The sequence below is a fragment of the Empidonax traillii genome, unplaced genomic scaffold (genome assembly GCF_003031625.1).
Source record: "Empidonax traillii isolate 1590-97213 ecotype Southwest subspecies unplaced genomic scaffold, ASM303162v1 scaffold170:size2694500, whole genome shotgun sequence".
NCBI lineage: Eukaryota > Metazoa > Chordata > Aves > Passeriformes > Tyrannidae > Empidonax > Empidonax traillii.
Window position 1 is genome coordinate 1,504,290 of NW_020955363.1, and position 27,735 is coordinate 1,532,024.

The window sequence follows — 27,735 nt, forward strand, 5'->3', positions numbered from 1 at the left end:
TGATGAGGCTGGACACACCACCAGGCAGTACTGCTTTTTGCTGCCCATCTTCTCAGTCAGTGTCCTGTGAGCAGAGTTCACAGTTTGCAGTCTGGGTTTGACAAGATACTCCTTGACTTATCCAGGCTCTGGGGTTTTAAAAGCCTGGTTTTTATGGCATTTTTTGGGGTAGCTCTGATCCTCCCACAGCAGAAAGACTAGAGGAAACTTCAGTCCAGCCACCCAGTAAAAAGCCCACTGTCCCAAGGTGTTCATACCCAGACAACCCTGAGGGCCTGACCATCCACAGCAGCCCTGAATTTGGGAACATCATATAAAAATTGGACAAAAAAGTTGCAGTCTCTAGATGTGCTGATGTTGCAGCTTTAACAACATCTATAATGCTGCATATCCTCAGCAGATACCCAGGCTGTTACAGTCTTGGCCAAAAAATATCAACCACAGCTACTCTAACTTGTTTTACCAAGGAAGAGTGATAACCAACCTCAGCAATAAGAATAAAATGAGAGTGTTTTGAATGTAAATTGGATTCATAAATTATATTGCTGCTTTGTTCAAGGGATGAAAAAGTTTTCTTTGTGTTAGAGGAGCCATTTCTGCTTTATGAATGTCTGAAGGAACCTTGTTCACAGCTCAGGAATCAGAAAGGAAGAGTCCATTGTGCCTTGATTTAAGCCTTCAAGCACTGTCCTCCATAAAACAGAGCATCTTGTAAACACATTCCAGATTAATTCAGCAATATTCCGGAGCGTTGAAAGGGTTATTTCTTATTTTCACATTTCAAGTAGTTTTAGGAAGTGGTCATTCCCTTTTCTGTCTCAATAAAGCTTGTCCTACTTAGAGGTGACAAGAGCCATCTGCCACGAGGGGGGACAAGGCAGTACCTTAGCTCTGTCAGAAAGGGCAGCTAAGCAGGGCACACAGGGAGGCTGGGAGAGAGCTGGCAGGGTTCAGTGCCAACAGGAAGGAGAAGAACCAGGAGAAGAGTAAGAGGGGGAAAGCTGTAAGGAGGGGGCAGAAAAGCAGACAGTGAGGGATGAGCAGATTTAAAATCACAAAAATCTTCCAAAATCTCAGAGGCATTGAATCTCTAGTTGTTCTCTGCAAGCAGCTCCAATAGCCCTTTGGAAAACAGTCTCTCCTCCTTACCCAAACGTCTCTTCCCCATGGGTGACAATGTCCTGGTGCTACCAGCCCCTGCATGAATTCCATGACCTTAGCAGCACAGCTGGAATTCGCTGGGATACTTTTTGTTGTTTTAATTAGGGCTCTTATGAACTTAAATTAAAAGTTACTGCTCTTCCAAAGTGAAATACAAAGCAAGTAAAGGAACAGAAATTTCATGCCCAACCTCACCACATTATTTTGCGTTTTACTGCTCTCTTCCACTATGAGCTTGTTTCCAGAGGATCCTTATCACAGTCAGAGTAGGGCAGGAGATTTAGGGTGCTTGTTTCCTCCCAGAGGCTGGCATTAAATAATAGGCAAGGCAAGGGATGGTATAAACAATAATACGATTAGACTGTTGGATCTGGAGTTAACATTTAAGGAGGGCAAGGCAGCATCAAGCCCCTGCTTAGAAGAAAAGAAGAGGCAACCAGCCTTAGCAGCTGGAGGAAGCTCGAACAATGCCTAATGATGTGAAGACATACTGTGAGCCCCAGCGCATCTGCTTGTCTGTTTAGGCAGTCAAGAAAGCTGAACACCAGCCTGGAGGTGCCCCTGCAGTCTGCCAAAACAAGTCCAAACCAATGAGACCCCTACACACTGCAGTGTTTGCTAGGGATTTTCTAGTCTTATGTTAAGTTTTCCCCCACTTCTTAATACCCAGCATGAAATGCTAAAACAGCGTGTTTACCATAGTTTTCATTTAGCGTTGCTATGCTGCTCTTACAGCTGCATTTGAAGTTAATGGAAATTCCTCTTTGAACATGTGAAGCTCTGTGTAACGCTAAGAACGCTTGACAACAATCCTGCACTTGATATTTGCCAGACACTTTAATAGCTTCAGCCCAAGTCTCTTAGTTCTCCTGCTGCAGGCATGATAACGTGCCCAGTGCCATCGCTGTGCCACAGAAATAATTTAATTAACATGGGAGGAAGCTGGGTGCCATAGAGAGAGAAGCACAGAAGCTCTCACAAGAAGCTGTCTCCCTGTATGCAGGGAAGGGTGGCAAATAGAATAAGAGAGGCCAGGGGCTATATGTGGAACAATCAGGGTGAAAAGGCAGCAATGTAATCATGCAGAGCTGGGCACGTGGCACCTGGAGGGGTATTTCTTCTGTTTGGAGAACTTGTAACCTTAGCATTTTTAGTGTGTGATTTTGGCCAAAAGGTGTGCTTTTAATCTGGGAGCTGCTGTCTCGTATCCTGATGAGCTTCTGTAGGGGAGCACTCACCACACTACCATGTTTAAAGGTCCTGTTGATCTGCACTTTCTTATTTTTGTGTGTAGGTCACAGCAGAGCCCTTTTTCTTGTTTTCTGTTGGATTCCCTGGACTCTTGTTATCTCTAAGTGAAAAGGGTATCTACCACGTGTTCCAGCTCTGGCCTCACAGCTTCATTTCCTTTCTGCTCACCAGGCATGTTCATAGTGTAAGCACATCACCTTTCATAACTCCAACACCATCTATTTGCTAATTCTGAATTAATCTCTTCAGAGACTCACAATCAGTGAAACAAAACACATGCTTTGTGTAGGGGGTCCTATTGTGCTCAATACTTACTCTTTCCTTTCTGGAGGGTTGATATCAGAATTGTGTTAAGTATATGCGCTTTAAACCACAAATCTTGTCTCGTAAACTGCAAAACTGACTGTCCTTTAGTTAAATTAACCAAAAGTGATCCAGAAGCAAGCCCTGCCGTTCTGCTCAAGCTTTCTGTACATATCAAATCCTCCCCAAAGCTTTGAACTTATAATATATTAAGTTCTTATGTCAATTAGGTCAAATACTAACCTCATTATTCTTCCGTTTAAAGATTTCTAAACTCTCTTTCTGCAGACATATCTAATTATTTTGTTTTACTAAGCTGTAACTGCCCTGTTTTCCTGGTGGGATGCTGTCCCTGACTTCAGCAGCACTGCCTGGCAGCATGTGGCTGATTTGGCATAAACTTACTGAGACCTTCAGGTGGGAAGGGACCCCAGGGCATCCCTACTACAGCCTGTTGCTCACAGCAGGGGCAGCTCTGAGGTCAGATTAGGCTGCTTGGTGCTTTATTGAGTCTGTCCTTAAATGCCCCCAAGGATGGAGACTGCAGAACCTTTCCGGACAGTCTGCTACACTGCTTGGCTGTCCTCACAGGGAGCAAATTTTTCCTTATGTCACGTATTATGTAAAGTTTTCAGTCGTGCCTGTTGTCTCTTGTCCTCCCACCACTGCGAAGAGCTTGTTTTCATAGCAGTGCTGGTGGGCCGCTGCTGGGTCTCCCTGAAGCTGCCTCTCTTCTGGGCTGAAGAAGCCTCATTCCATCAGGCTCACCTTACAGAGCCCCGACTGTCTGGGTCACCTCCAGTAGGATGGAGACACCTCCTGTTCTCCCAAGACAGCTGGCTGGAAGACCTAGAAACACTCTGACTTTCCTTTAAGGCAATCCCTGAGCTGTGGTGAAGGCTGAGGGCCCTGCAGTACACTGCCTATGGTGACAGAGCACTGTCCTCACAGCTCCTAGTTAAGAGCTCCCAGACTGCACCCTCTGCTTAGGGCTGTCACCCTCCCTGCAACATGGAGATCCAGGAGTGTGATGATGTTGCTTTGGTGAATTAAACCCCTCAGTGTCATGAGGGGCAAGTCCTACTTGCCCAACCTTGTACAACAGGGTAACCCACCTAGTAAAGCCAGTAGAGATAATCTTTTTTGACTTCAGCAAAGGTTTTGATACTGTCTCACACAGTATCCTCCTGGAAAAAATGTCCTGCACACAGGTGGATAACCATGGGTAGTGGGTGAGCAACTGGCTCGCAGGTCGAGCACAGAGAGTCATAGGGAATGGGGTAACATGAGGATAGAGTCTGGCCACTAGCTGGGTTCCACAAGGCTCCATCTTAGGCCCAGTTCTCTTCAACTTATTCATTAACAGCCTGGATGCAGGATTCAAAGGAATACTAAGTGACTTCGCTGATGACAATAAATTGGGAGGAGCTGTCGACTCCCTCGAGAGCAGAGAGGCCCTGCAGAGAGACCTCGATGAATTAGAGGGCTGGGCCCTCTAATTTGAAAATATGAAGTTTAACAAGGGCAAGTGCTGGATTCTGCAGCTGAGATGGGGTAGCCCTGGTTGTGTCTATAGAAAGAGGAACGAGAGGCTGCAGAAAGGGACCTGGGGTCCTGGTTGATGGCAAGTTGACTATGAGTCAGCAGTGCCCTGGCAGCCAGGAGGGCCAGCCCTGTCCTGGGGGGCATCAGGCAAAGCATTGCCAGCCAGTCGAGGGAGGGGATTGTCCCGCTCTGCTCTGCACTGGGGCAGCCTCACCTTGAATATTGTGGCAGTTTTGGGCACCACAATGTAAGAAGGATTTTAAGCTATTAGAGAGTGTCCAAAGGAGGGCCACAAGGATAGATAGTGAAGGGCCTTGAGGGGAAGCTGTATGAGGAGTGGCTGAGGGCACTTCGTCTGTTCAGCCTGGAGGAGACTGAGGGGAGACCTCACTGCAGTTACAATTTCCTTGTGAGGGGAAAAAAAGGGGCAGGCACTGATCTCTGCTCTGTGGGGACCAGGGACAGGACCCGAGGGAATAGCATGAAGCTGAGTTGGGAAAGGTTTAGGTTGGATATCAGGAAAGGGCTCTTCCCCCAGCGGGTGTTTGGGCACTGGGACAGGCTCCCCACGGCCTGAGTGGTCACAGCACCGAGCCTGACAGAGTTCAAGAAGCATTTGGATGATGCTTTCAGGCACATGGTGTGACTCTCGGGGATGGTCCTGTGCAGGGCTCAGGGTTAGACTCGGTGATCCTTTGTGGGTCCTTTCCAACTCAACGTATTCTGCGATTCTATGCTTGCAGAACTCTTGTTACAAGAGCAGCAGGTCAGCGCTCCTCGGCGTGAGGCGGGAGAAGGGGTGTCACGGCACCCACAAGGAGGTGAACTGCAGCGATGCCAACCGTGGTCGGCGGGCAGAGAGGGCTGTGGCGGTGTTCCCCGTGCTGCTCGGTGCCGTGCGACAGGATCCACGTCGCCCCGCGTCCCCACCGCGGAGCTCTCCCCCCGCCCCGTGTGGCTGAGGGGGCGGGAGGGGGGGCGTGACCGCGCTGGCCGCGGCCCCTCCCCGGGAGAGGGGGTGGGCGGGGTGTCACCGCGGCTGCGCCTCTCGCCCGCGCCCGACGCCGTCGCTGCCGCCGCCGCCGCCATGGACAGCGACGAGGAGACGCTGGAGGAGGTCGTGGAAGGTGCGTGTCCCGCGGCCGTGGGGAGCGCGACCCGCCGGGCGCGGCCGGCGCCGCCACCGCAGGGCACCGGCGGCGTCGGTCGCTGCTGGTGGAGGAGCTTGGGGAGGAGCGCGGGGCGGCGGCGGCGGCGGCCGGAGCGGGGCGGCCGGGGCCGGCGGCAGCGCATGACATCAGCGGGGCTTATGCAACGGGCTGGGGCCGGGGCCGGGGCTGGGGCCGGGGCCGCCAGGGGTAGCCGGGGGGCCGCGGTACCGGGCGGGCGCGCTGGGGGCCGCCCGCCGCTGAGCGCCCCGGGCGCGGCGGGAGGCTCCGGACCCCCGGGCGCGGCGGTGGCGGCTGCTCAGCTCTCGGTGTCAGAAATAACTAGTGTCACAAATAAACAGTGGTTTGTTGGTTTGGGTGGGGTTTTTTGTTGTTTTTGTTTTTTCCCCCCACCCGCACTCCCGCAGCCCGCGCTCCCCCGCCCCGTGCGATGCCCGGCGCTTTTCCCCCCGCCGGTGGCGGAGGGACCGGGGGATCCCTCCTGTCCTTTGGGAAGAGTGTAGGGAGCCAGGCGCTGCAATTGCGTACCTGCAGATGGAGAAGGGAAAAGGAAGGGCGGCTGCAAGAAGTAGCCGTGGCCATATCCATGGGCAGCGGGGCGGGAGCCCATCCATAAGGGAGCGGGGCAGGCCACCCCCTAGCCAATGTACACACCCTGTGTGTGTATACACGCCTGTATATACCTGCATACACACGCCTCTTGTGGGTGGAGGACTTACCCTTGGAGAGTTTTAGACCAGAGGAGTGAATTACTCTCTGGGAGTGAATTTGTGCTGGAAGCCTCCGTGGCACGCAGGAATGCGGCTCCCCAGCGCACTGTGTCATCCCGGGAGCCGGGCTCTGGGAACAAAGCACGGCATCTCTGCGTGAAGGCACCTGCTCCCCAAAAGGTTCGTCGCGGGGACCGCGGCCCTGCCGGCAAGAGCGGTCCTGGGTTTTTCATACGCTGGGATTAAGCGCGCACGGAGCAAGGAGCTGCCTGCGATGAGATGCCGGTGTAATGCTCATTGTTCCGCCATGTGCTGCTCGTATCCCTGTGGCAGGAGGATTAGGCCTCAAGAGCATGTTGCTCCAGAGGAGGCATTTTGCACGGCGGCTTAGTCTGACGACAGATGCGAGCTGAGCAGCTGCTGCTCGGATCTGGGTTTGTTGTCTCTAGGTATGTGGTGTTGGAGCCGAAGGGAGGCTTTTCTGCGTAAAACAGGGGTGTGAGGGGACTGAGGTACGGATGGGATGTGTCCTGTGCCCTAAAAGACAGTGGTTTTCCCCTCCCTTCTCTCCCCACTCCTCCAATCTGCCGATTGCAATTTTGTCTGGGACAAAGAGTCATAGTTTTGATCCCTATGTCACAGATAAAGACACATCTGCCGTATCCTGGATTTGCTTAGCATTCAGCTAAGGAAGCGAATTTTCAAAGTATGTTTTATCCAGCATTGTATAGGAATATCCGTATACGAATATCTCTATTTGAATATCTGTATATGAGTTATCTGACAGGAGCAGGGTGCTCTTTGGGGGTTAGGATGACTGGGTGGTTTTGCATTTACCCAAAGGAAGTTAGAAAACGACACAAAGCAGCACCTTTTTTTTTTTTTTTTTGCGGGTGGGGGGAAGGTTGGTTTACTGTTGTTATCCCAAAAAGCATCCATCTGGCATCTTTGTGGCCAGAATCTTTTATTGATGATGCACGTTGTATGTCATAATAATACCGACAATAAAGGGCTTTTATCTTTGATTTGTGTACATGAGTGGTTCCGGTAAGTGACCCCATTGTGAGCTAGCCCCTATTAGTGTAATTCCTTTTCTTGAAAAGGCTGAGCTTAAGAGGAAATCTTGAGAGACCCTTAACGAAGTAACAAAAGTATGATTTTGCAATAATTTAAAAATACGTTTAGACCTTTTAGGTTTGCTTTTTCCAAATGGAGGAGAGTGGTGAGAAAGGGAAGTGGAGCACACTGCTCCCACTGAAATAATGAGGACTTTTTCCGTTGACTTAATCTGAAACAGAATTAGGGCCTAAGGCCTCAGCCATACAGGAAAAGTTGCATCTACATTATGAAACTGGACATTTCTTTTCTCCTCCCCATTGACTAAGAGAGACTGTATGTTTCTTGTTTTGTTGGGGGTGGGGTGGGCTGGCGATTTTTATTTTTTTTAATAAGAGGAAAACTCTGACGTATTAGAATAACTGAATTCTTTGTATTGTGGCTGAGATTAAGACCCTATATAGAGGCCATGGGATCAAAGCTGACCATTTAAGTCTGTGATACAGTCTCTATCCTACTGTGCTAAAGTCCTGACACGCGCTCTGTGTGTAAGCGTGACAGCTTTTGTGCTGTGCTTTGCATTCCAGCAAAATCTTGACAAAACTGAATAGTCACAGAGAACAAAGTTGCGAGGGTTTTTTGTTGTTGTTGTTTTGTATGGGTTTTTAAATAGTATAAGGTACCAGAATTGTCAGTATACTTTTTAAATCCCAGTGTTTTATAGAAGTTTTTCCTCTATAGTGAGGGGAAAACTGGTGCTGTATTGTTTAGGGTTTGTTAACTTACACCAATGTACCCTTCCCATATTGACAAAACTGAGGCTTTTGATTAAAACTATAAATGTTGATATAGGTTTTCTTGGTTCTAAAAGAAGTGCCCCCATAGAAATTTCACTGACCTGTTATTTAAATTAACATAACTGCTAAAACTCTTCCCTTCTACAAAAAGGAGTATGGGAGAATGGGAGGAAAAAAAAAGCCTTTCTTCTGGTTGGAAAGAGCAGCCTCTGTTTAAAGGGTTTTTCTTCAAAGTTATTAAAAGCCTTTAGTGATGGAGCTTTTTTCCTTCTGCGTTTTGCTCTCTCTTTCTACTCTGTTATTTCTTTCACTTCAGACTGTAAGCAGTGCCTGATTGGTTTTATTAACTTCTTAAACTTTAAAGACTATTTTCAGTCTAATTGGGACTGAAGACTTGGAGAGCTCAGTGATGTGCAGGTGTGAGAGAAACTTTGTGGAGCATGCATGGGAAGAGTGAAGGAGGGAATCCTGGTTCTTGGATGAGTTCAGGTATCACTGGTATTTTCTCCTGTACACCTTTCGTGGTGTGTTTCCATACTCAAAGTATCCAGTGCAGGAGGTGGGTAATGAAGCTGCACAGCCTGACTTGGTTACTTTGAAGAACATTCAGTTACTTCTTTTTTTCCCCCTTCCTGTATTTCTCTCTCTCTTTTTTTTTTTATTTGTTTGTTTGGGTTTTTTTAAGGTAATTTTTCTTTGAAATTGACCAAAGTTTGGAACTAAATCGTGACAAAGCGTCCTGTGCATGTGAATTTTGCTGTCAATCCTTCTGGTAATTGCAAGGCTTGGGCAGGCCACGTACCTTATAGGAGAGGACTTCTGAACCAGATGTTTACCATGCCCTGGCTGTGATGTCCCTGAGGGGCTGTGGAGCATCCCAAGGAAGCAGTAGCTTACGGTGATGTGAGAGGAACACATGGGCACGTGTGTGCTCTCTGGGTACCCTTGTCCCTGCAGAACCTTCAGGGTTTGCACAGATGGACCTCTGAAGCCACATAGGTGGCTGGCTTTTCCCACTGCTTTCTGCACAGCCCTGTTCCCTCTCTGGCCACAGAACTGGAGGACTGGTAGTACTGAAGTGCCTCTGGCTGCCTGCATCAGCCTGGGCTGTAATTGCTTCAACTCACACTGAAGTTTGTTTCTGCCTTTCCATGTGTGTGTTGAACCTTTTCAGTTTAGGGCAAATTTGGTCAGTGAAGAGTTTGGCCCAAAGCCTGTAGAAGTGGAGGCATGTGCTGTCTCTCATAAGCTATGTATGCATCACCAGAAGACTCGGGGAATCTGAGGTAATTTTTTTATTTAGACGCACGGAAGAACATAAATATAGGCTTAGCTTTTATTTACTTGACAGTTTTCATGCAGAATTTATACCTGCTGAAATGTCACGGTGGGAGTTTGTTACACCCCCCCCAGGTGTATCCCTGTGCTGAGAGCAGCCCTGCTGAGCTCTGCAGCCACAGGAGTGCTCAGGACTCCAGCTTCACATGGATAAACCAGGCAAGAACCACCCTTTCTGCCGTTTTCTCTGGGCTCTGTAGGGGCGCTCAGAGATGTGCTATAGGACCCTTATTATGCTTTCACTTAGATTGTGCTGGTGAGGATCCAGGTATGTTGCCCCTTTGCAAGAGCCAAGGGGAAAACTGATATGGCTAGGAAAGAGAACAGGATGTCAAGTGAAAACATCAGGAAGGCATTGGAGAATAGCATTTAAAATATTAAATACCAAATTGACTGACGTATTGTAAGCATTAAAGGTATTACGTGCTTTTATTTCTTTAAATTCTTGTGGATATAGCTGCAAGGTGACACACCCACATTATTGTAAGGCATGTATTTATCAAAAGAAAAAATCAAACCTTTTCTTACTCTGTGTATTGAAGTGTAAATTTATTCTGTTCTCACCAAGAAATACATGTTTTAGACAAAGAATTATTATATTTTTGAAGATGCATATTAAAACAAGTTAGAATAATATAAACCTTGTTTCTTTTAGAAAGAAATCCTTATTATTCTCTTCTCTCTTCTGTCTCTCATCCCCTTTCTTTTATCCTGACCCTTTTTTAAATGATTTATTACACAAGTGCAAACTTCACTTGCACAGTCTCCGATCACTGTTCTAACAGCAGTGATTTGAATTACTGTTTTGTGCTAGGGAGCTACTGCATTTCAAGCATCTACAGAATCTGAACAGGTTTGAAATTTTATATAATAATTAACGTGTTCTGTTGTTCTTTGTCTGGATTTTATTTCAGGGCATCTAGATGACGACGGGCTGCCACATGGATTCTGTACAGTAACCTATTCATCAACAGACAGATTTGAGGGAAACTTTGTGCATGGAGAAAAGAACGGCCGTGGCAAATTCTTCTTTTTTGATGGAAGGTAGACTCTGCCGCTTCGAGTTTTTCTTCTGTATTCTTCCTTCTACTTGCAATGATGCAAAACTAATATACATCCTTTGTGTGCTGCTGACTTTCTGGATAAGGTTTCTCATTGAAAACTATAGCTGGAAAGTTTATTGTTCCTGTAGCCATTCCTCTTTACGCTTGGGGGCTTTGTGTCTGATGTGGTGCTGGTAGTTGTTTCCTGGTGGGAGAATGCAGTGGTGTGAGCTCTTTTAGCACTGTAAAGTTACGAACTAATTAGAAACCGTAAGAGCTGAGAGGTAGTCAGAACTATTAGAAACCAATGCCTTGGACATCAAAGTTCAAGTCCATAACTACAGGTTGAATTCTGTGTCTAATGGTGCTGTACAGAGAGTGCAGCTGGACTGGGAGTTCCCTGGGCCAGCCCTCGTGCACAGAGGTAGGACCTTGACAGAGAGGCTTATCCTTTGTTTGGTCTTGGAAATTGTTTAGTGGTTCAAGGACTGAGTTAAAGGCAGATTTGTTACCAGCTCTAGTTAATCCTCTGCCAGTTGCTTGTGGCCTGATTTACTTTCAGGAAAGCCCCTATAATTTCCCCTCTTTTCACTGGGAATTTGACAGTGACGTCGTGACAGTCTGTGCCCATGCATGTGTTTTCTTCTCAGGTTTTCTTTGCAAACACCTTGTAAATCTCCCCCCCCCACTGCTGCAGCATTCCTCTCTGCAGTTGCCCAGAACTTCCTCCAAAGGAGCAGCAGATGTATAAAATGACACGATTCTTCATGATTTTGCAGCTGTCGGTGGCACTATGAATAGCAGCTGTTAAACTGACAGTCGTGCTGGGTCTACTCTCCGCCTGCTCAGCGAAGTTCTGAGCAGGAGTGGAGGTATTGTGCTGTCTCAGTGAGTCAGCTCCTTGTCTGTATTTGCCTTTGCAGTTGCTTCATACTGGGGATTGTGGTGTTTGTTTTTTTTTTCATGAGAAAGATAATATATTCATTCAGTGATGCAGAAACTGATCAGGCCTCCAAGCCTGGATGAAGAAAAATCCCCACTCTTATTGGTCATGGGCTTATTAAATCTGCTCTGAGTAACTGAAAACCAGGACTGCCCCAGCAGCTGACTTTTCCAAAATAGCTTTTCTTTTTTTTTTTTTTTTTTTTTTTAAGTTGGCAGACAGCGTCTCTATGGACACATGTGCATAATGCTTCTGTGCTTGTGGATGATCTCAGCAGAGCAGTTGCTGATTGTACAGTCAAGAGGAACTGACCTGCTATTTTGTTTGTAGGGCTGCTCCTCCATGTAATCCAGGGTACAGGCAGTGCTCTGTGGGAAAAGTCAGGTTGCTGCTGAGCCTTTTCTCTACTGCTTCAGTGTTGCCAGCTCTTCTCTCTCTTTTTTTTTTTTTTGGTTGTGTAATTTTCATAACCCTAAAAAAAAAAATGGAACAGTTGGCTACTGATGACTTCAGGAAGTAGCAGAATGAAAATATGCAAAAATAGTCTGTAATGTGTTTTGGGAAGATGAGGTATTTTTATAAGACGTTACATATTTTAATTTAGCTTAAGCAGCCTTAACTGAGCAGTGCCTAATTACTGAAGATGTAATTTACCTAGCCATGCCCAGCTAGCCAGACTGAGTTGCTCTCTGAAATGGATGGTTCAGGAATCACGATGTATTGCAGGAAGAATGACCTGGCATAAAACAGGACGTGCTGTTTCCATTAACTGTGCCACGGGCAAGGCTGAGTGCTCAAGAAGAGGAGAAATTAATCTCCAAAATTTTTGCAAGCACCTCTCCCTTTGCAGTAAGTTAGCTGGTTTCAGCACCCCATGGGTCTGTTTCCCTGACAGGCTGCTGGTAAAGGCTGACAGCTGCACTGCTGTTGTTGGGGAGTAGCTGAGTCCTGTCACATACTGGACAGGCTGCAGTGTAAGCACTCTCATTTTTTGAGTGTTGGGGGATAGGACTGACTGCCTGGCTGCCTTGTTTGGTCAGTGAAAACCTTCCCCTTTACTGGAATAGCTGCCCCCTTCCTGTTGATCATTTAAGGGAATGAAAACCTGGCATGAGATAGCAGTTGGGTTTTTTTCCCTCCCCCTTCAAAAAATGCAACAAACCCCAACATATTCTTTCAGTGAGAGAAATTTCACCTCTGGCATACTCCCTGTTTTGCATTGTACACTTGAGCTTTCCACGGTGCCAGCACTTCTGGAGTGTACTTTGCAGAGCACTTGGCGCAACAAGGGCGAGCACGGGAGCCGTGCTTGGCACAGAGCTGCAACTGCCCTTCTCCCTTAACTGGAAACTCCTGTAAACTATTTCCCAGAACACAGTACAGAACTTTTCTTTTTTGGGAAAAAGATGTTCCCATATGGAGGGAGTGAGAGACGAATAGAGCGGTTTCTGTGGATGTTAATGTAATACCTGGAGCAGGGAAGGGCATTGCAGTTAAGTATTTCCCTCCTCCCAGCTCTTACCACGGGTTTATTTTTTAGGTAATGAGTATCTTTGGTCACCTCTAGGCGTAATGGATAATGGGAAGACAGCACATCTGGCTGATCTTGACTTTAGTAAAACTTCACACTATCAGAAATATGGTCATGTGAAAGGCAAACCAGAGAAATACAGGCCACCTCAGGGTTTGTATTAACAGGATTTTGTTTATGGAAGACACAGAAGCTATTTATTCCTCTTTGTGGTGGTCAGGTCTTAGCTGCAATTATCATGTCTGGCTGCAGACGCCACGCTTTGAGAGCTTAAGACAGAATGTGGAGCGGGGTGGAAATAACTCAGAAACTCTGAAAAGTATAAAAATTTTAGAGAACCTGAGTTTGAAGGACCTAGACTTTTTTCTTCAGGTATCTTTCTTTTGATTTCCTTGGATGAGGTGGATCTTTTGGACACTATTTGGAGCTTAATACAAAGATTGAACATAGAAATTTGAGTTACAGTAAAAGATATTTCTCCAGTACTGAAGCACTGTTGTAATTAAGCAACTTGTTAACTTCAACTAACACAATTAAGGGTAACAAGAAGGGTTTTTTGGTGTTTTTCAGTACTTAAACTGGGAGTGGCTGCTTCTTTTAAAGGATATTTCTGCGTGTGGACTCTGTGTGTGTTGTCAGCTACAATGAATTCAAATCTAGTGATCTGTGATAAACTAGTGGGGAAAGTGGCATCATTTATAGTCAAGTAAGAGCGCTGATCCCTGGTGTTTCCTTCATCTACCCTGCTCCATCCCTGTGCTGTGGTGCAGCTCTGGAGCAACTTGGATCAAGAAATTCATCTGACTGAAAAATAAAATAGTTTTCCTGCCCTTCCTGTTTTGCATCTGGTTTGCACGGAGGCTTTTACTGTAATATATTTTCCCATGGAAACCTCAACCAGCTTGCCAGAGTTATGTAAAAACAGAGGATGAGGCTTTAGAAATGAGAAAGTGAATTCTGAAAAAAACATTCCTTCCGCAACTCATGAAAGTCTGTTTTGTAAAATCATGTAAAACGTGTAGAGTCATGTGCTCACAGACACATGTTTGGGCTTATACCTTAGATGCCTGCATCCAAAAAAAAAACCAAGCAGTGAAAGTATGTGTGCTGCAGCTGGCTGTTAGCTGAGTGTGCTGCAGGAAAAGCTAAACAGTTTGTATTCCCTTATCCTAGTTCTAACATGAGAAAGAAGTAACTGAGTAGACCCCCTTTTATGGTTATGCCTTTATTCTTTGTAATGCAGACTGCAAGGTGTTACTGTGCCCTGTCTAAAGGGTGTTTGCAAGACAAAACAAAAGTGAAACGTTTCTGTATTCAAATCCAAGTGCAGCACTAGTTCTGTTTGACAGGCTGTGTTCCATTTTAATAGAAATACATGAAAAATGACTGTGCTTTTAGCAAAGTCCTGTACAAATGGCTGCTAAGTGTGTTGCTGGGGAGCTGACACCGAACTGCAGCAGGTTGCAGTTCGTGCTCTGTGGTGGTTCATCTGTGTGGCAGCTCAATTTCACCTCGCCAGAGCGGTGTCAGTAAAGATCCACACATGGGAAGTGGAAGGTCCTGATGTGAGAGTAGCCTGCTTGAGCAATAATATTTCCTTTGACCAGGAGCGTCCATTCACTGCTCTAATTTGCCATTCCAGCCTACAAAAGAATGCTGAGCGCTGTGATTTAGATGTGATGCTGTGTCACTGCAGCACACTGATGAAAGCACACTGTAAGTTGTTTTCTGCCTTTGGAGCTTCATAGAAACAAGTTTCTGGTTTTCCTCTTGGCTTTCCAGTGTGTCGAGACTTTGGGTTCACCCCAGAGAGAGGTGAACAGTCTTCCACTGCTGTTTTCTTTCTCTCTTTACCAGCACCCTGGAAGGGTACTACGTTGATGATGCCCTGCAAGGCCAGGGAATCTACACTTACGAGGATGGAGTGGTCCTTCATGGCACATATGTGGATGGAGAGCTGAATGGACCAGCCCAGGAGTACGACAGTGATGGGCGGCTGATATTCAAAGGGCAGTATAAGGACAATATCCGACATGGAGTCTGTTGGATTTATTACCCGGTAAGCCTGGCCACCTGCTCTCTTGATTGCACAGTATGTACCTTTCTTTTCTCCCCAGCCGAAACAAATACCCACCATGACCCAGTTATCCAAGAGTCAACACACAAAAATGTGGGCAAAAGATCTGCACATTCTGATTTTTGGAAAATTCAACGAACAGTTAAAGCTTCTCATGTTGAATGCTTGCCCAGCAGGCGAGATTCAGCTAGGTTGCAAGATGCCTCCACTGTTCTCATCTTCCAGGCAACCCAGTCCCTTGGAAGTGAATTATTTATAATTTGTATGTGATGTAAAAATAATATGTATAACAATTAATGCATTGTCTCTTTGAGAAGGCTGGACCAGTAATTTTGCCACCTTACAGTGCTAGCTGTAGGTGAGGAGCATGGAAGCCATGCAAGTTATTGCAGCCTGCTGCTCTTATTTAATTAGACCTTGTCTCCATTTCTGCAGGGTACGTTGAGAAGTCTGGCTTTGCCCAACAAATCAAAGGAGTGTGAGAACTGTGCCTCTGAGTGGAGTGTGGACAACTGCTCTGCTAATTAATCAGGCCCTAATTTTATCTTTCTGAATTTTCATAAAACCTTAGATATTCCTCTGGAAAACTTTTGGAAAAATTTTTGTTGTCCTTCTACAGCCATTAAGGCAATAATGGTTGTACTAGGTTTTAGGGTTTTTTTAATTTTAATTCCTGTTCTGCCTTACACAGAGTTCCAGAGTTGAACCTTTCAATCTTCACCTTGTGCTGAGAGGGGGGAAAACACCTGCCTGTAATTAAGCTGGTGGTCAAAACCGAGTCTATTTCTGTGCCACGTGCAACATAAACTTTAGTTGTAGATTCATTTCTAAATGCTTACCGCTGGCTGTTCATTTTATTTACTGGTTTTCACTATTGCCATTAAGCATGTGCTAGGATCAATAAATGCTTTGTGTACACTGCCAAAAGATTTTCAGTCCTAGTATATAAAATACAAACAGCTGACCCTTCAGTTCGTGTATCTCCTGCTTCATCTTCCAGGTGACAAAGTGTTGCTGTACCTTCTGGAAATGTGGGTAATTAGAGGTTGTTTATCATCTTGCCAGACTTAAGGATGCAAAGTGTTCCAAAAAAAAACAAACCCCTTTGCCATGGAAGGAATTCTTTCTTCATGGTTCTGTGCATGACACTATGTGCACAGATTTTTTCCAAGACTTCAGTTTCTCTGTTCCCCATTACAGCGTGCTGAAACTCTTTTCATCCTTGCAGTTGAACTAAATGGTGTCACTTTGAAATAGAGTCTGTGCGCAGTGGTCTTGATCTAAATCAGTCTGTTGCCACATCACACCTGCTGTTTTTGCTCCGGGGTGTTATTTGGAGAGGCTTCCTTGTCCTTTTTGAAATAAACACCTGAAGTGGTTAGACCTGTGATAATCCATGCATCTCACTCTGCAGTTCTGTAAATAGACCTAACCTGAGTTGCAGGCAAATCACAGATGGCAAAGCCCAGGGCTAAAATGTGTAAACCTGAGGAAGAGTGTTGCTGCTGATGGCTTTCAGCAAACGGTTGTTCTCATTGAGCACCACTTGACATTTTGGGGGGGATACTGGGACAGAGACACCCTCCAGTCATCCAGCAAAACTTTTTTTTTTTTTTTTCCCCTAATAGGCTCAGGTATTTTGAGGTACCGTGAATTAGCAGCGAACAAGGCAGTGTTTAAATTTTTTCTTTCTTCCAGCACAGTATCCTACTAACCGAACTTGGACATCCGTGTGGTTTTCTTTGGGCCTTGGTTTGCAGACTCTTCACATAAAGATTTTGCCAATTGAAACTCAGTATTTGTGTCACGTGGAGGGAAAGACCTTGGGTTTTGCCTATTCCAAACAACATAGAAAGCACCCTTCACTTCTACTACCCGTTTTATCCTAACTGGAATGGCTTCATACAGCTTCTTCTTGTGTCTGCTTTCTCTCTCCTTCACATAATTTCACATCTGAACTTACTGTAGCCTAGACTGCTTTTTAAAAATGTTGGGGGAAATCATTTTCATTTACTGAAGACAGTATAGTATAACTGAATGCTTTGCCTTTTCTTTCTTGCCTGTGCTTTCAGGATGGAGGCAGCCTTGTGGGAGAAGTGAATGAAGAAGGGGAGATGACTGGAGAGAAAATAGCCTATGTGTATCCAGATGGAAAGACTGCATATTCTGGAAGGTTCATAGATGGAGAAATGATAGAAGCAAAACTGGCAACTCTGACAGCTGTTGAGGATGGGAAACCTCAGTTTGAAGTAGTACCAGGCAGTAAGTTCAGCTAACACAGAAACTTGTATTCTACCAGCTCTTTGCTACGGGCAGCTTGGTTTCTGTAATGAGACTCTGGCTGTGATGAGTTAGTAAGTCTGTCAGTGAGAGTCCCCTTCTCTATATTATAAAGTTGGGCAGAGACTCAGATGGAGGGGTTCCTTTTCCCTTGGAACAGGCAGGAAGTGACCCCTGCATGGTCCTGCCAAACTGCCTTTCATAGCCCTTCTCTCCGTCATGTGCTTTTGGGCACAGTCCTGTTCATCACAAACACCACTGTCCTCTGTGCCAGCAGGAAAACCTGCTTCACCACATTACTGCTGTCACAGTTACAGGCCTTTTGTTAATAAAATAACTACAAATGGTAAGGGAGGCCATGCTTTCGTTGTAGCCCTGAGAGCTGGCTCTGTGGAAGTCAGCGTTAGCACTGTGAATGTTCTGGCACCTGTGTCACCAGGCTGGAAGGACACAGGGATTGGAATTAGTGAACCAGATTCAGTCATTGTGTAACAGTCTGATTCACTAGCGCTTCAGTCTGTCTAGCACTGCTGATAGAGAGTGGCTGTGAAGTGCATGGGGGCAGGGTGGTGCCTTTGACTTGTGTAGCCAGTGCTCCTTTTCTAGGGCAGTGGTGGCTTGGACCTGCAGCTGTGGAGCAGTTTTGTTGCTCTGAGGTGTATGTGATGTTTTGGAGGGGTGTGGGCTAAGCTGCAGACAGGGCCATCAAGAGGGACCGTGATAACGCATTTAATTGTTTTGCCAGCAAAGGTTGTCTCACTTGATATGAAACAGGCACATAAAACTCACTGACAAGCAAATGCATGTGTGGTTATTTTTTAAATCTCTCGGTTGTGATAGCGAGTCAAAATTTAACTTAAAGCTTGCCTTCAAAGACAGTACCGTTGGGGTTTGTAAATAGGATTACGTTGTACTCTGGAGGAAGCTGCCTTAAGCCAGAACGGATCCTGGACACCAGGGGCAATGGCCTTTCATCAAACTTTGTAATACTCTGTTTTGTCAGGTTTTTTTTCCCCATCTTACTTCCCCCTTCATCTTAGCCTGTCTCCCAGATAGTCCTCTGGCAATTGAGAGAGGGATGTGGAATTAATTAGAGGTGTATCACTGCATTGCTTATTATTGGCAAAAAATAAATGACTGTAGCATGTGTGCTCTCTGACCACTGAACCTTATCTTCTGTCTGAAGTCTCTTCAGAATTTGGACTAGAAAATACTTCATATTTTAAATAGTCCAAGATTTTTTATAATTAATCTATTATTGAATGTATCCTTTTAAATTTTGCTTTACTTTTATTTTGAGATTCTGGGAGGGTTAGTTTTGAAAGACTGTCCAGTCCTCCTTTATGAGTTGATAGTTTGAAGAACATATGTATCACCTTTTTGTGTTAATGCTGGTACTCTAGTAAGTTGAGGGGAAGAATCTCACGGAAGGCTTTTCACAGATACTGTTCTGTTTAGTACCTTTTCTTGGAAGAATAACATTTTTTCAGCCATTAAAATTTTAATTTTTGAATGTTGTGATTAAGTTAAGAGTTGCATGCTTTCAGTGCTGCCAGTTAGTTTTTTTGCTTTGCTGATGTCTCTTTTTTTTTTTAGGCCCAGTGTACACTTTTGACAAATCTACTTCATCCTGCATTTCTACAAATGCCCTTCTTCCTGATCCTTACGAATCAGAAAGGTAGGCTTTTTTCCTTCTCCCGACATTTCTTTGCTGTTGCATATTTAGGGCCTAATTTTGCAAACCTTTTCTCATCTAAAATTTTTTAAAAAAGGTTTTTAAGCGTTTGTGAAATGTACATCAGTCAGTATTTGACTTGATTGACTTTCTTTCCGATTCACACAATAAAATTGCACTCTGGTGGATGAAACACAATTTTAAGAAATTAAACTAGGGTAATTTCTTAGCATTTCAAAGACATGTTCAGTCAAACCCTGGACTCCACTATAGCCCACATATGAACAAAATGTTCTGACAAAAATATGCTGTTCCCTATTTTCTAGACGTGTAACTAGCTTACAGGGTGCTGCATTCAGTATCTTGTGCTGGGTGGCACAAAATCTTCTCCCCTCCCTATAGATGTAGGAAAGCGGCAAGAGTAAATCATCATCGTGGAGGAGAGTGAGATACTGTTTGTGACAACCCTGTAATGTCAAAAAACATTGCTCAGGAATTGCCTCGTGATATATATTCAGGAATATCTCTTCTGTGGCTATTCCGCAATTACACTTTTACCTAGACCTTTAGGAGACCTTGCTCTGTATATACCTCACTTGTAGTCCTTTTCTGACACTCTGAAGTGTCTAAGTAAGTGATTAGTAAAATGCTGGCACTGATTTGCATTGAGTCTTTGAATATGTGGCACTTTACCTTCAGAACTCTTGCTCATCTGTGCATGTACGTACCAGCAACCCCAGCCTGGTGATGACCTCTGGGATTTCTGGGATGTTATTGAGGGCGTTCCTGAGTTGGAGTCATCACTGAGGAGCAATAGTAGATTGGCACTTGAAAAAAGTAATTTTCAAAGTCACTCCCACTTCCCACCAAATTTCAGTTTTGCCAAAATAAAGAGAGTGTATGGAAGAGAAGAAGGGAAGGACTTCCATTTAGAGGTTCTGAACTGTTGTTATTATTATTAGATTTATTGTTATATTGAAGTATTAGTCTTTATCCCAGTAGTGTTGTGATAATACTCCTTGATAATTAAAACTGTGGCCAGTCACTAATTCCATGCCCCCTTCCTCCTGTAGGGTGTACGTGGATGTCTCTCTCATTTCCAGTGCTGGAGAAGGATTGTTTTCCAAAGTAGCAGCAGAAGCCAGTACAGTGATGTCCTTTTACAACGGAGTGCGAATTACACACCAGGAGGTAAAGAAGAGAAAAAAGTCAGTCTGAATTTTCATTGCTCCTTCTGAAGTTTTTTTCTCATAGGATTTTATACCCATCACTTTCCCACCCTTAAGGTTTAATATGATAAAGTTTAATTTTAAAGAAAGTACATGTTCACTTACGTATGACTGAAAAAAGGTGGTGGGTCTTTTTTAAGTGGCACACAGATGAAAAGCCTTAGTTGCATATGTTTTGAATGTTGGCTTTCAAACTGCTGACAAAGTTGACCCCACAGACACTGGATTTTTGCCTTGTAAACTAGGTAGACAGCAGAGACTGGGCCCTCAATGGAAATACAATATCCCTGGATGATGAAACAGTCATAGACGTGCCAGAGCCCTACAACCACGCTGCCAAGTACTGTGCCTCGCTGGGGCATAAGGCCAACCATTCTTTCACTCCTAACTGCATCTACGACCCGTGAGTAGAGTCCTGTGTTTCGGGGTAGAAGCTGCAGCCCAGCTGTCTGGGCTCACAGGATGTCTGTGGGCAGCTGGATGAGGAGCAGTGGTGGGGTGGGAGCAGTGAGTTCAGGCACTGAAGGAGTTCCTGCTCACCTGGGCTGAGCTGGAAATGGGCTGGCATGTCTGTTGGGACTTACACCATGGAATGTCTTGAAGTATGCAGCCGTCTTAGTTTTGTCAGGAAATTTATGAGCCAATTCTTGATTCTAAAAACGCATTATCACAGCTCTCTAAATCCTAGCTTGGCTAGGACTGCGCTGTCCTTTGCTGAGTTACTGATGCTTGACCAGCACCATCAAATGTGCTGTTGTTTTTTGAAACTCAGAAAAAACAAGCATCTTGCTGCTCTGCACCAGGAAACTTTTCCTGTAATCCTATCCTCATACCAAGGTATAAACAAACACACTGTGGATACACCTACGTAGAAAATAGTTTTCCTGCATTAAATAAGCCAAACTTCAGATAATAGAGATACACAAAACTCCTTTGATACGTCAGTATTTCTGCTCTTATCCTTAGATCTTTATCATGTTGACTCGAAGCAATTTGCTCATCTGATATCAGACTATGCAGTGTTACCCTGAACTGTGAGGGACTTCGGAAACTGTGAGTCTGTAAATTGACACCTGAGCCTAGCAAAGATGCTTTTTTTTCCCCTAGGTTTGTTCATCCTCGTTTTGGGCCCATCAAGTGTATCCGTACCATCAGGGCTGTGGAGAAGGATGAAGAACTGACAGTGGCTTACGGATACGATCACAACCCCGTCGGGCAGAACGGGCCAGAGGCACCAGAGTGGTACCAGCTGGAACTGAAAGCTTTCCAGGCTGCCCAGCAAAAGTGAAACGGGAGCCCCTCCTCCATTCAGCAAACTGAAACAGAAACTTGGATCTATGCACTACCTTTATACTGAAAACTGGACAACCAGGGATTGTTCATGCTGTTGCATCATAACTTTGCATTCTGTGTTAAGAGATAAGTTTCTTGCATACTAACTAGGTTTGACTGTGTTACTCATAGCAGATTTAAAATTAGCTAGCGTTGCACCAGTCTTATCTGGAGAAATTATTTAATATTCTATACAAGATGTGGTATTCTTTGGTAGCTTCTGCTTTTGCACCATATGCAAAGATGCCAAAAGACTAGACAGCAACTAAAATGGGTATATTGTTCACTTTTAGTCGGCAGACTTAGTGTTGCTCTCTATCTGCCTAGGCATTATTGTGCAACTGCATTTTGCATATATGCCACTTGTGATGATAACAGTAATATTTTGATATTCTCTAATAGTAGCATAATTTTGCCTTTTTAAACCTTTGATCTGAATCTTGCAATAGAGCAGTTTATTTATTAGCATATAGGAGGCTGGGTTTTAACTCCCCTTTCCTCTTGTCTGAACGTTGTTCTTTCTACAAAATCCTCTTTTGCAGGAGAAAATCCTTTCTAACTAGTGGAAAGGCTTGTGTGTGTATGTGAGAGTGCTGTGTGTTGGTCTTTGTGGCTCTCTAAATAGTATAGCAACATGTCCAAACATAATATTTATCTAGCCTTTTACGGCTGGCTTATTTTATTTAATTTATTATTATGACATGCAAATGAAACTGTTCTTTGCATGAAGATTTTCTGAAAGGAGAGAACAGATTCGCTCATCGAAGGACTTTCTGAAGTTCGTGTTCTGGAAGGCAAGGCATTGCTTGCATTAGCAGTGTGTCCATGAATTGGTTTGTGTATTTCACCTGTCAAAGCAGCCAGTTCTCAAGGCAAAAGTTCTGGCAATGAGGTGCTTGCATCTCCCATAAATTCTAAGAAAGGAGGTGTGTGTGTTTGGGGACAGGCTGTAGTACTTGGTAAAGGAGAGCTGTATCTTTTGTGTGTGTTCAGTTGACAAAGAATATAGCCTTGTAGCCATCTTTAGATAGTGCTGGCTTAAGACACAGTGAATTAATATAGTATGCGGTATCAAAATAAGATTTTTTTTTTTTTTTTAAGAAAAGATACAAAAAGATTGTTTTTGAAAGACAAACAATGAATGTAAAAACATCACTCACTGCGAATATTTAGAAACAGCCGTCAATCCATAGCTTTGTTGTAGCCAGCAGTGGGGGGTTGTGAATATTCATCTGTAGGGCTGTGTTCTGGGGTTTTTCGGGGGTAGGGAAATTGTGCATTTTTCAGATACTGTACTGGTCTTGCCTAATGCTGTATAAGAGAGAAGTAATGTATCGTCTCGATCTGGATACTGGAGCCTTTCTGGGACTCTTGATGCTCTCTTTTGGGTTTAGCAGCTTAGGGAAAAACTCAAATGCATTTGCAACACTTTCTTTAATTGTTTGTAGTTTAAAGAAGTTTGTATATATGTAACATAAATGATTTGGGAATCAGACCTACCTTTCTATTGCAACACATTTTGGTTGGTTGCTTGAACAGTCGGAGGTGTCTGGCTGTCTGGGGAGCTGGGCAGGGAGGATGGGCTGGGGACCTGCAAGTGGAAGGATGAGGTTGCTGGTTTGTGCAGTCTTGAGAATCCTTGCTTTGGTACCCGAGCAAAGTTAGGAATTACTCATAAGAACCTCTCTAACCTGGGGGCTCTGTTAAGTCTCTGTGACTGATCACAAACCTTTTCCAGCACCTCACCATTTAAGCTTGCACAGAAGCTACTCTGTGCTTGTGCTGGGGCAGGGGACAGGTAGGCTCAGGGCGTTTTGAGGCTTTCAGTGGTGATCTGAATGTGAGCTGTGGCACCTCCCGTCTCCTCGCGCTGGAGACTCAGCTCTGCACCCCATCCAGGGCAGGCGTCTGGCAGAGGTGACAGGTCAGGGACTGAGCTGAGTGTGCAGAGACACAACTGCACCTCACAGATGAGGGAGAGTTCTCAAAGGTCAGTCAGGAGCACAGTCTCAGCAAATAATCCTCAAAAAGAAGTATGCACGACTTGATCTTTTCCCTGCCTGATCATCAGCCTACTGCAGAAAAGCATTCCTCTCTGGTAGGGAGCTGTCATGTGCATCTAGTGGATTATTCTGCCAGGACCATGAAGTTTGCAAAATTGAGGCTTGAGTTGAAGTGCAGGGAAGAGGGAGAGGGAAGATATGTGACTGAACCCTGCTGGGAAAGAATGGTAACTCTTTCCACAGTCTTGATAACCTGCTTTGGACTGCTGGCCTCTCCGTGCTCACTGGAGAATTGTGCTTGTTATGTTCTGATCTCTAGAGCTCCTTTAGCTTCATTCCTGATCAGTCTCTGATTCCTCTGCTATCTCCTCTTTGTGTGGAGTTGCTTATGTTTTGATAGATTTGTCAGTCTTCATATTGCCTGATTTTTGAGATAAATAGAAAATAGGTGCTCTTTACTTGTCAGGCTAGAAGATTGTATCCTAAAATAGGGAAATTCAAGGAAAAAAAAAAAAAGGCACTGAAGTATCCTGTGTGTTCTCCAAAAATTTGGTGACAGTCAGGCAGATTCTTTTGCACACTGGTGTAGCCTGGTAGCATGCCACAGCTGTGGCACTTGTCCTTGTTAGCTCTGCTGTCCTTCTCTCTGCTCTGTAAAATCTGTTGGTCCTTCTATAGCTCCCTTCTTCGGTGACCAACCTTCTGTAAAAGTTGTGATTATGAAGCTGCTTCGGCTTGATTCAGGACCAAGCCTTTTAATTCTTCCTTGTTTTCTTTCTCTTTCTGGTCTGTTAGAGTGGAGATGGCTGGGATGGTTTTTACCACTAGGTAGCAAAAGGGCTCAGTGTGTCCTTCAGAGGTGTGCGTTGGCAGCCACTGGTTCAAACACAGGTTAGTTACAGAACTCCAAATAATGCCTTAACTCGGTCAGTGTATTGCAGCTCAGCTTCTGGGGCTCACTAGGTAGGAAGACCAGCTTTGCAAAACTGTTTATCAAGTATTATGATGACATATCTGTAGACATGAGACCCGCACCAAACCACGGTTTTAATTTGGGGCAGAGGAAGAAGTCATTTTGCAAAAGAAATCCGTTTGGGTCTGTGGGATGCAGCTGACTGTTGGTGAATATGCAATAATAAAAGAAGCTCCACTTCTCTAGAGTCTGGCCAAGGACCTATTCTGTCAGCACAGTAACTGGGAGGAGAGCTGATGCCTGTCAGCTGAGCCTGGGTGAGCAGCTGGCTCTCAGAATTCTTCTTGTGACTAGGATAGGAGAACCTGGAATTGCTGCTCTTTTCAGGTAGGGATCAGTTCCCAACATCTGCCTTTAGTCTGCAGTGCTGCACGTGGCCCCTCTGTGATGGGAGGGTTGTTACCTGAGTTCCCTTATGAGAAGGAGCCTGCATCAGCCTGTATTAGGGGCTGCTGATTGTCTCTGAAAAAGAAAACTAAATCTGAAGTGGATCTTCCTGCCATGGCAGCACAAGAAGCCCAGTTTTCTGGAGAAGTGAATAATCTTGGAGACAAGAAAGCACAAGAAGTTAGATCTGAGAGCTACCTGCTGCTGGGTCACTCCTCTGGATAAGAAGGAAAAGGGCTTAAGCCGTGGAGGGGGTGTCTCAAGTTGAGTCTCGAGCTATAATTTTACTTTTGGGGATCTATTAAAATACCTGGTTTTCCTTCACAAATCTAAAAAGGCTTTTCTTCCTTTTTTGGTTTTGGTTTTATTTTTGTAGTAATTATACAAACCTAACCTTCTTAAAGACCTGCAATTCTTAACTGTTGAAAAAGTCAAAGGAAATATGTGGATAATGCTCTTCAGCAGTGGGAGTGAAAGCTGCGAGAGCTTTTTGACTTTTTCCACAGTTGCAGTGGTACCCACTATGACAGCCCATGCTTTTAATCACTCCTGGGCAACTCCCTGTGCAGGTTTTGGGACCTTTTGGAGGTCAGCTGCTCGGCCATGCGGGGCTGCGTGTTTTGGGAGCGACTGGGCAGCCTTCACCTCAGCGCAGCCCTTCCGGGTGCAGAGTTTGCAGCCTTGCACACAGCTGGCAGTGGCTGGGGTTTATTTCCCAGGGTTGTAGCCTGTTGCTGGTGTGTAAGCAAGAGCTCCATCAGGGATATCACCACCCTCTGCCAGGCACTGGAGGAGCAGAACAGCCAAAGTGTCCTGTCTGGTGAGAGAAACCGAGAAATGGTAGAAATTACCACTTTTCTGTTTCCTTCCCAGCTGGCTGCCCCTGTCCTTCAGTCAAAACCAGTGCTCGCTGCTTGGGTTGCACCAGGGACTGTACAGTGTCCCTTCTGTCCCAGAGACCTCTGTGATTTTTGTCCTTTCACTCAATTTGATAGTCTTCTAGGAAACTGCTGCCGTTGCGATGAGGTAACGTGTCGTACAGAGCCGCTTACCTGTGGCTTCCTTTTCCTGTGGCACAGCAGAATCGCTGGAGCTGTGGGTGCCTGAGGAATTCACCTCCATGCACTTAAGAAAAACCAAACTGTTTTGGAAACAATGCTACTGAAGTGTCTCCTTACATGCTGGGGTGCTGCATTAGACGCCTCTTCCTCACTTAGTGCTGCGCTGTCGTGTGCTGAGAGCATCTGGGCGAGGAGAGCGGGCGCAGGGGCAGCTTTACCCCATGGGTGCCAGTGGGCTCCACGCTCACCCGTGCCCTGGGGTGAACTTGTTCCTTTTGCTTTGTGTACTGGAAATACGAGAACTCTATATTTTTTGGACAACGAATTTCTAAGCAGTCTTATAAGGGATTTTTAAATAATAAATAAAATAAAATAAAATAAAAAGGTGCAAGAATGAGTGCATGTTTACTTGCCCCAGATCAAAGGTTTTGAACACTAAGGTCACTATCTGTTGAATGGACCCTCCTCTTGGCGCTTTTCTGTCTTCGGGCAATGGAAGCTCCTGCTCTTTTCCTCTTACCAGTTTTACTGTAACTATATCTTTTCCCCCTAGGAGAAATATATATACAAAAATTGTAAGCAATTAAATGCTCAAGCCATAAAATCACGAGTGTGGGAAGACCCTCTTCACAGGTTTTAACGTTTGTATGTAAAATGATGTTTGTATGAAATATTTTCATGGTAGAATGAATATTTAAACAAAAAAGTTCCAGTAAGATCTAAACCAAATTTAAAAGGATGTCTTTTTGTAAGATGCACGTGTAATTGAATACCAGTAAGTAGATCATTATTTTTTTAAGGGGAGATGCTACAAATGATCCTTAGAATTACAAATGGTTGTTTCTGCTATTTGGGAAAGTATTTATGCAGCATTACAAGCAGCTGCCATAAATAATTGCAATAGCAAGGCTAGTCACATCTTCAAGACATACCTCTCAGCTCGTCCCTTCATGATATTGTAGAAACGACCCATCCCTCCTTTCTGCAGATTCCCTCCTAGAAAACTTTTCCTACTGTAACTGTAATGAATTTAACTCTGAGCTAAGATCCAGACTAAAATTGTGTATTACTTAACAGTTTCTGCTGGGCCTTCTGCTATTTTAATACTCTTTAGCCCATAATTACTGGGTGTCTCTGTTCTGAAGAACTAAGTGCTAAAGAATAATCTTTGGGGTAAGCTTATACACGTGTTAGCGGTTAACCCCGGAGTATTTAACTTGTATACAGTACTTGATAGGTGTTTTATGACATTTGTACTCGAACTATGAGCCTTACTGAACATCTGTAGGTTTATTCATGACTTTTAAAAATGGATAACTCTAAGGAAGATGTTTACATGAATGATGATTGCCCTTCTTTTGATGTTATGAATGAGGTTTTTATAGTGTGTTTGGGCGTATGTGCAAGGAAGCAAGAAAAGTGTTTCTGGGGAAAAACAGACTTGACAAACATTTGTAATAAGTGAATTTTAAAGATTGCTTTAATTGCGCTATGAAGGCAATGCAGATATTAAAATATTCAACAAAAAGGTGTTGTCTCTCCTTGTTATTTGCGTGTCACATTTTTGGGCATCCTCTGACCTCTCCCCCAGGCTTGTGTGTGCTGGGTGGCCACGGTTGTTGCTGATGCAGGGGAGCAGGATTTCACACAGTTAGCACACTTCTAGGCCATGTTATATAAATAGTGAATGAAAAGCAGAACACTCCTGACACCACCTCATTGTTGTTTTTTTTCCTGGCACCTCTGCTGCTTATTCTCTTCTCTCTATTTCAGTGCACATAAAATGGGCTTCAGTTGTGTTGTGGTTTGGAAGAACATCCTCCTTGTATGTGCCAAAGTGTCTTTTAACAGTTGTATTTTAAGACATGTGA

General features: G+C 44.7%; 1 protein-coding gene across 1 annotated transcript; it reads left to right on the forward strand.

Annotated features, from left to right (window-relative positions):
- The first annotated feature begins 5,289 nt into the window (after positions 1–5,289).
- SETD7 (SET domain containing 7, histone lysine methyltransferase) lies at positions 5,290–27,390 on the forward strand. Its single transcript, XM_027885694.1, has 8 exons — positions 5,290–5,387; positions 10,245–10,374; positions 14,705–14,906; positions 16,997–17,186; positions 18,801–18,882; positions 19,953–20,070; positions 20,354–20,511; positions 21,216–27,390. Exons 1-8 carry the CDS (start codon positions 5,348–5,350, stop codon positions 21,394–21,396), a joined length of 1,101 nt encoding a protein of 366 aa, XP_027741495.1. The 5' UTR covers positions 5,290–5,347; the 3' UTR covers positions 21,397–27,390.
- Positions 27,391–27,735: the final 345 nt, after the last annotated feature.

Coding starts and splice junctions, on each gene's coding strand:
- SETD7 (XM_027885694.1), top strand. CDS start 5,348: ATGGACAGCGACGAGGAGACGCTGGAGGAGGTCGTGGAAG. Junction 5,388..10,244: donor GCTGGAGGAGGTCGTGGAAG/GTGCGTGTCCCG, acceptor ATTTTATTTCAG/GGCATCTAGATGACGACGGG. Junction 10,375..14,704: donor TTCTTCTTTTTTGATGGAAG/GTAGACTCTGCC, acceptor TCTCTTTACCAG/CACCCTGGAAGGGTACTACG.